The sequence below is a fragment of the Pogoniulus pusillus genome, chromosome 14 (assembly GCF_015220805.1).
Source record: "Pogoniulus pusillus isolate bPogPus1 chromosome 14, bPogPus1.pri, whole genome shotgun sequence".
NCBI classification, from domain to species: domain Eukaryota; kingdom Metazoa; phylum Chordata; class Aves; order Piciformes; family Lybiidae; genus Pogoniulus; species Pogoniulus pusillus.
In genome coordinates, this window is record NC_087277.1 from 8,241,136 (window position 1) to 8,249,649 (window position 8,514).

Sequence of the window (8,514 nt, forward strand, 5' to 3'; positions counted from 1 at the left end):
GTTTCTGAGGGACAAGGGATCTGTTTCTGCTCAGCTTGTAAGAGTACCACTGAGCCCAAACAGGCTCACAGGCAAATCCACTGTACCTGATGGAGGCAAAAGACTCAGGCAAGGGACAGATTTCAAATTGCTGGCAAGCTGGTTTAGAAACAAAAAATCAGTGCTTGTAAAAGGTAGGAGAGGACACAGATGTTCACATTGATCAACTAGTATAGCATGCAGAGTATAGAAGAAAAGAAGCTATTAGTATAGATAGGGCTCATGCTATTGCTTCCTTTGGTTACAGGACATGTTTTGAGGGCTGCAGAAGCTTCTAAACATATCTTCTCTTACACAGATAAAAAGCTGCATTTTTGTCAAGGAGGTCATTTCCTTGCAGTGGGCCCAGGACTAACTGATGAACAGCTGCACCACCACGCCTGCTGCTACCCCATGAGACTAGGAAGACCCCCAAAGCAGACTGTGCTCATGAAGGTACACACTCCTCACTGCCCTGCCTCAGAACACCACCTGACAGCACCTTTAAGCTTGCCTAACAATCACCAGTTATCTGTCTGCTCATCATTGCCCTGGGGGCAAGGTATGCAAACCATGGTGCACTGAAGGAGTGTGCTGAGGATTACTTTCTTGGCCAAAAGGATCCATAAAGAGATGCCAGACCCTCAGGGACAATCATGGGCAAATTAAAGTCTTCAAAATTGCAGTGTGCTGCAGCCCGGCTCCTGAGGCACCAAGTGCCTTGGGTCCATCAACATTTCTGAGCACCCTACATAATGCCTGCAGGGTTCACAGGGCTGGGAGGTAAGCACCCAGATCCAGCCCCAGCCTCAGTGAGGATGATCGGCAAAGCACGTGGACCAGCAACGCATATCACATCCCTCCTCACTTCACCTTCCTGTAAGAACTCTCCCAGGATGGCTATCACGTCCTACACAAAACAGAGTCGTATTGCATGTGTACCTGTCCAAAACCAAGCCCACATGCTCTGCCTAATCAGAGAGGAAAAAGGGAGATGCTTTACTCATGTAAAACACTTGTGTACACATTGGGATGAGGACTGAAACCCAGATGTGTAGTATGGTGGAAAAACTGAGGGCATAATGCAGTAGAGAAATAATTTCTCCTGTATCACACACCAGATGCAATTGCTTCAGTGGCTAAATGTGGGCTATGGATGTGGTGCAGCTCCTGAAGCTCCCTCTGATGCCTGTGCTGAGGCCTTGGTTGAAGTGCACCCTACACACACACACCACCACCCCTATGTGTGCCTGCACACAAGCAAAACAAGGTTTACCAGCAAAGTCATGTCTTTTATCAGAACAGTTAGGGCAACTGGGAAAGGGAGAGAAGCTTTCAGTGACCTCAAGAACGCTTTGCATGTCTGAATGGCTGTCTCTCTCTTCCAGCAGTACTAACTAATTAACAGGCTACTGCACTTCGTGCTCTGGACCACATTTGTGGCAGGATCAGCATAAACACCAGTCCAACATCTCTACCTTCATAACTTCTAAAAGCATTTTCCCAATTCAGTTTCTAGACAGTGTGATTGTTATGAAGCAGAACAAGTCCTTGAGTTTTCTCCTTTCCTCCACTTGAGATGGTAGCAGATGTCACAAGTGCCCGTCAGCAGGTTTGCATCCATCATTCAAAGAAGATGTAGACTTGCATGGTAGGAAGGTCACCCATCTGCCACCTGGCAGTAGTCTGGAGGTCTCAGTGGCACCTTGCATAAGCCATATACAAGAACTGTCTCTTTGTTTGAATTTTACAAGTGATAAAAGGTATCCTGTCCCCTCACCAAAACATAGTCATTTAGAAACAAGGACTTAAAGTGGAGGGGAAAAAAAGGAGGAGAAAAAAAGCAAGCCAATAACAGATGGGAAAGCCACTTAGAGATGTCAAGAAGCAGGTTTCCTAAGACTTCATATTCCTGTTTTCTTTCTGTAACTTGTGTGTATCATAGAATAGAATCAGTCAGGGTTGGAAGGGACCACAAGGATCAGCCAGTTCCAACGCCCCTGCCTCGGGCAGGGACACCCTACCCTAGATCAGGCTGGCAACAGCCTCATCCAGCCTGGCCTTAAACACCTCCAGGGATGAGGTCTCAACCACCTCCCTGGGCAACCCATTCCAGCCTCTCACAATTCTCATGCTGAGCAACTTCCTCCTCATGGCCAGCCTGAACCTACCCATCTCCAGCTTTGCTCCATTCCCCCTAGTCCCGACACTCCCTGATATCCTGAAAAGTCCTTCCCCAGCTTTTTTGTAGACCCCCTTCAGATACTGGAAGGCCACAATAAAGTGACCTCAGAGCCTCCTCTTCTCCATGTATGTATGTCCTTCACCATGTTTGAACCTTTCTCACTAATACAATAGCTTTGAATTTCCTGGGTTCATGAAAGTTCTTGTGGGGACTCCTGCAGTAATCCTGTAATGTATCTCTCCTGCTTAATCACATTTACTCTCAGCCCAAACTCTGTTTTGGCACACTTATCAAGCTCAAGGCTTGGATATGATTAAAACATTTCCAAGTGCTAATCTCTTCCCCACAAGTAAAATGTGGATTTAATTAATACTGTTTTGTTTACTTCGAGTTTGTTTGAGTTTGTTTTCTTTGCCAAATAAGAGTTTCTCTTTGTTTGTTTGATTTTTTTTTCCAATCTTTTTGGCATTTAGATCAAGGAAGAAGTATTTTAATTAGTGTTTTCTTCTTGTTAATCTAGAAAGAAAACCAAACCCAAACCACTGATATTTTCTACATAGCAAATCCTATTTGATTTCCATTTAAAGAGATATGTTACTAGGAGTATTCCCAACTTGCCTGCAGATGAAGCTTTGAATATCCATGCTCTGTAGCATCCATGCTTTGGGTGGACATTGTAGCCAGGTGGGGGTGGCCTCCTCTCCCAGGCAACCAGCAATAGAACAAGGGGACACAGTCTCAAGTTGTGCCAGGGGAAGTATAGGCTGGATGTTAGGAGGAAGTTCTTCACAGAGAGAGTGATTGGCATTGGAATGGGCTGCCCAGGGAGGTGGTGGAGTTGCCGTGCCTGGAGGTGTTCAAGAAAAGCCTGGATGAGGCACTTAGTGCCATGGTCCAGTGGACTGGCTAGGGATGAGTGCTAGGTTGGACTGGATGATCTTGGAGGTCTCTTCCAACCTGGTTGATTCTATGATTCTGTGATTCTGGGGAAGAAATTGAAGTCATGGTGGAAATGGAGGATTCCCCCCCATCAAATGGGTACGTGCCCTCATGTGGGCATGTTTTCTGCCTGATGCATAAGGAGGCATCTCAAGACTTTATCTCAATCCATGAGCTTTTCCACCTCGTTTTCTTCCCTTGGTCCGTTGAGGAGAAGGAGTGAGAGTGGCTGGATGAGCATCAGGCAACCAGCCAAAGTCAACCCACCACAGCTTCCTATTAAAAATCTCTACAAGGTATTATGAAATTAGGTGAACAAAGGAGAAAGCTTATAGAATAAAAAATTGAGGAACTTCACAATATAAAGAGTGGAAGGAGGGCATCAAGATTCTCATAGAAATTAAAAGAGAGTGACTGAACAGGAATTATATTAGAGGGGGAGGCATCTGAGGATGCAACTTTTCTCCCATTTACATATGTAAGGAAGGTCCATCTGCCATAGGAGAAAAGCTGTGTCTGGCTCATAAGACAGGATTTGAACATATATGCAATGATTTTGTGTTTTTAATCTCATCCAATTTTTCATGTACAGAACTAGCAATTGGAAATTCTAAGCAATGGAATTTTACACAACAGCAAAATAGTTCTCCAACACCAGTTGTACCCATACGTATTCCTTTCTATATTTACATTTCTTTGTGTGCCAAAGTGCCAGTGACCCTGTTCTCCTTTACTCTCAATGTGTGGAGCACACAGAGTTTCATGGGCTTTGAGACAAAGCAATCCTGTGATATCATTTGGTGTGACACTCGGCAAGCACAGTCATCTCCAAGTGAAGAGCCCAAGGGAGGGTGGATCCCAGCTGGGCTGCTGCAGTTGGCAGCACTGAAAAGTGGCTCTGGGAGGCTCAAAAGACCCCATCCAGGAAGGTGATGCCGAGGTCAAGGGTACTATCAGCTTCACAAGCACATGAAAAGCAGTTTGTGCTACTGTTTTGTCAGCAATAACAGATTTTGATCTATTTCAGTAGGTGCCCCATTAATTTGGTGAAGCATTTAAATAGAGCATGGGAATTCAGATGAGGTGATGCTAGCTCCAGTGCTGCCAGGAGCAGTCTCATGCCACCACCTTTCATCCAGCTCTCAGAAATATTAATTACCTCCACCTTCAGCTCAGCTAATGTGAAAGGATTGCATCTGCTGTCCACATATAAAGGCTGCTGTGCAGGCACTCCAGTTTTCAAGAGTGCTGCTGACGTATATTTAGCTATCTGGCATTCAAACTCAGCTGGCATCTTTGATGAGTAATTGGAGACCTCCCCACTGCAGTGACTTTAAGTTCATCATTTAACCATCACATTGCATCCCCTGGAGCAAGGCAAGATTTTGTCACTACACAAATGGAGCAGTTTTGTTTTCTTAACATCCTACACAGGACAGCTTTCTAGGGAGAAACATTTCTCCAGCCTTGAACTTCATGAGAAGCTCTCTCTTAATCTCAGAATGTCCTTAGCTATCTTTGAACAGTCCAGCAGGCCACCTGTGGATAAGCAAACGGTAGGGGCAGAATTAGCCTCTTCTTTCTTTTAGGTACAGACTACCCTGTTACCTTTCCCTACTCCCCAGATCATACTCTGCTGACCCCTAGTGTACCTCCCCACCACAAGTCCAGCAGACAGGGGCTGCAGCACCCATGTAAGCTGCAGAAAGAGCCTTGGCACCACTGCAGTAAGGCAGTCTTTCAAATATAAGGCAGTCTTTCAAATAAAGGGAGCAATATCTTCTTCACAACAGAGATGCTCTATTTTTGAAACCAACAAGCCAGCACCTCTCCTCAACTCACTGAGCTCAGCCTTTCCACACCAGATGCAACAGCAGCGAGAAGCAGCCGGTACAGCATTGATAACTACTGGCAGGAAGCTTGCATAGATCAGTAATAATCAGAGGCAAATCCCAATTAAAATCTAAGCAAATCAGAAGCAAAAAAGGAATTTGATGATTAATACTTCAAAATCAGAGTAATTAAACCCATTATGAGCCCAGTCATATGGAGAGGAACTACAAGGCATGCACTGTTATTAACTCCTTATCCACTTGCCTCTCTAATCAGCACTTTAAGTTTGTGCCATAGGGAGTTATGAAAAGTCTTTGAGAAGCTACTGCTCTGATTAAATAAATCCCTGTATGTCCTCTGGAGAAAAGAAAGATTGAGTAGAGATGTCAGAGATAGGAACTTTACTGAGAGAATGCCTTTGAGCCCAGGCCTCTACCAGAGAATGGATGCTGAAAATTTGAATATAAATGAAAAGTGAAGTGATATGGGAGGTTTAAACTCTTCACTGTGTATTTGCATGATATGAATATTGTAAGAGGTAAATGCAAACAAAAGAAAAGCTACTTTGATGTCTGTGCTGGATGCCTATTTTAACGTTGCCATACAGTAACAACATATATGAAAAGCAGTTGCTATTAAGAATGTTAAGAGAGAAGATATCTTCAGAAGGCAAAAAAAGCTGCAAGAGATCTACTGTGGAATTTAAAATGCATTTTCTTCTCAGTGCATTAAATAATACTCTCTACTTATGAATCAGAACACTTCCAACATCACCCCTGAATACATAGTGAAAGGACTTCCCAGCTTGCCAAATCCCAGTCTAAGCTGCACCTGGCAAAAACACATTCATGCTACTTCACAGCCTGACTTTGCTTGTAATTATATTTGGTTAAGACTACTTTAACAAGCTAGAGAAACACATGAGAGAGAAGGAAAGATGCTCCTACCGTACCAGTGGGTCTTTTTTCTCCATAGCTGAAGCTCAATGTGAAAACTTTGCCTCACCCTCGCCCCAGCAGCAGCAGCTCCAGCAGATGTGCTTGCCTGGGGAGGCTGCAGGCTCTCTTGGCCCTGGGTTGGCTCCCAGAGGGCTGCCTGGCCGCCCTGGGCCTGGGATCCCAATGCAGCAGGACTGAAGTCAGGGTGCCAGCTGCCCTGGCAGGACAATGGCTCCATTGGGAGACAGCTGGGGGACAAAGACACTGCTTTCAGGAATATTTTATATGCACACATGTGACCTTTGCCTGAAATGACTCCATGGAAAGTGTCCCTGTCCTGAACCTCTGCTTTCAAACGTAGCAGTCTGAGGCACTTGCTTCATCTGCCTCTTTTTCCCCCCCCCCTTTTCTTTTCTTCTCTTTTCTTTTCTTTTCTTTTCTTTTCTTTTCTTTTCTTTTCTTTTCTTTTCTTTTCTTTTCTTTTCTTTTCTTTTTAATTTTTGTGCCACAAATGCCTCAGGAGAGGTCATGTGCAGATAACAAGGTGATGCTGAGCTCTTTCTGGCCATTTAATAGAGCTAATCTGTAATGGATACAATCATTTTCTTCACTTTTCAAAATGCCTCACCAAAATCTGCTAACTGGAGTGAGTGTTTTTGTCTGCTTTTAGGAATTTAACTACAGAACCGTGGTACCCTAACTCCCAGTCCTATGGCCTGAGGCAACCTACCAGCTGCTTCCAACCTTAGGCCACCTTTGCTAGAATGTATATCATTTTAAATGTATGCCTTCAGACAGGATTATCAAAGCATTTGGCTCTCTAATGGATTGGAATGACTGACTTATTATAAATTCGGGTTTTGTAACTGTGATTTTTAAGCATTTTGAAGGCTTCCGACTTGACTGGATATGAACCAGAAGCTGTCAGTACATAGCACACACAGTATCCAAGTACCACTATAACAAGGCTGGAGGTGGAGGGGTGGAGATGGAATTTATCGCCCTCCCATAGGGATACTGCAGTGAAGGCTGAGGATGTGAGCAGGGGAAAGGGAGGTCCCTCAGGGCGTTTCTTTGTTAAGTTATAGAGACGGTTAATAGCAATGTGCCTCTTTAAGGTTAGCCAGTTTGGATTGTTTTGTTGTTGTTTTTTTAATGTGAGATCCTGATCTTTGCTGTTTATTGTGCTGACAAACTAACATTTGCACTGGCATTTTTGTGCTGGAAGGAGGCAGGGATTTTAATCTATTTTTAATTTAAGGCAAAGCATGCCAAACATTTTTGAGATTAAAGTTAATGTTAAGCAAAATTATCTCTGCTTCCCATAAACAGATCTCGGGCTTAGACACACTAGAGCAACAGATTGGACTTTGAGGACCAGGGAAGAATGGCCTTTGTTAAGTGAATATGTTCAGCCATCCTTACCAAATTCCAGCCAAATTTGGTTAAGTTATAAATCTTTAAGGAATCTTTGTGTGTGCTCAGCCCTCTGTGCAGCCTGCTCACACTTAGTTGCTGAGTTCTCTGAAGATGATCTTTTCTGAGTGTCTTTGAGCCCATGGATCACACTGCAGGTTTACTTCGAGGGAAAAGAGTTTTGAAAGATGCTTGCAGTCACAACGAGATCCAGGACTGACATCCATCCATCTGTCATACACATCCCCACCCCACTTACTGCACACAGAGCATACAGCAGAGATGTTCTCGGCTGTAAAAAGTCTCTGTGCTTGTACAAACTAGGAAAGAAGCTGCCTTCTCCTGAAATAAAACCTGCTTCATCCCTCAGACAAAATCAGACTCCAGTATGAATTTCCCCCAGGGACGCCCCGTTCACCCTCCTGGCTCCCTACAGCCCCTGAGCAGGTGGCTGGTCCTTTATTATAAAGGAAACGAGGCTGCTGTTGGAAAGGCAGCAAAGAGTTTGTGGTAATGCACAGGCACCATAGAAGCAGACAGATTTCAAGTGTTTGATATAGAAATTCTTAGCTGCCATTTCACTATATTTTGCTTCTCAGGTCAAATAATTGCAGATACAAATCCAATTAGAATTATAAAAGTATGAAATGCAATTAAAAAGAAATCTGCAATATCTAGGAGCAAAATATCTAGGCACCTTGACACGAGGGAGCAAAAATCGTCCCCATGAGGAAGAAACAAATTAGCAAACTCACAGGAGATTTCGCCTCCCAGCAGGCTGCGATCCCTACTACTTGTTTGAATTCTATCTAAAAGAATATGCATCTCACTTCCCCCAGAAGCTAATGTGCAGCCTGCTGTGCCATTGACAATCTTTTTATCCTTTGTTTCCCATCTGACTTTAATTTTTTTTTTTCCTTCTTAATTTCAGCTTATCACTTCCAATTATTTGTTACCCCAGGAAAACACATCTGTTCTGCAGCAGAGGGGCTAAAAGTCCTTGTTGCAAGTGCTCTGCTGAATCAAGAGATGTTTACATAACAAAGTGAAATGTTTTCTCCACATTTTCATATTCCCTGACACAAGCACTGGCTTCTCTGCTCAGTCTCGTTTCAGCATGGTTCACAGGAACCAGCATGATTCACTATTTCCCAATGCATTCATTGTCATCTAAAAATACTTTGG

The 8,514-nt window shown here is 43.8% G+C and overlaps 1 protein-coding gene across 2 annotated transcripts in view; it reads right to left on the reverse strand.

The window, feature by feature from the left end:
- The window catches only part of ENPP2 (ectonucleotide pyrophosphatase/phosphodiesterase 2), a 72,568-nt gene extending 66,470 nt beyond the window's left edge, over positions 1-6,098 (reverse strand). Inside the window, exon 1 of one of the 2 annotated variants that reach the window (XM_064154200.1) lies at positions 5,928-6,098. In XM_064154200.1, coding sequence (XP_064010270.1) covers positions 5,928-5,948 — 21 coding nt within the window. In that variant the 5' untranslated portion in view covers positions 5,949-6,098. Of the gene's footprint in view, positions 1-5,922 lie in introns of both variants that reach the window. The other variant, XM_064154201.1, reaches the window with a different exon arrangement.
- Positions 6,099-8,514: the final 2,416 nt, after the last annotated feature.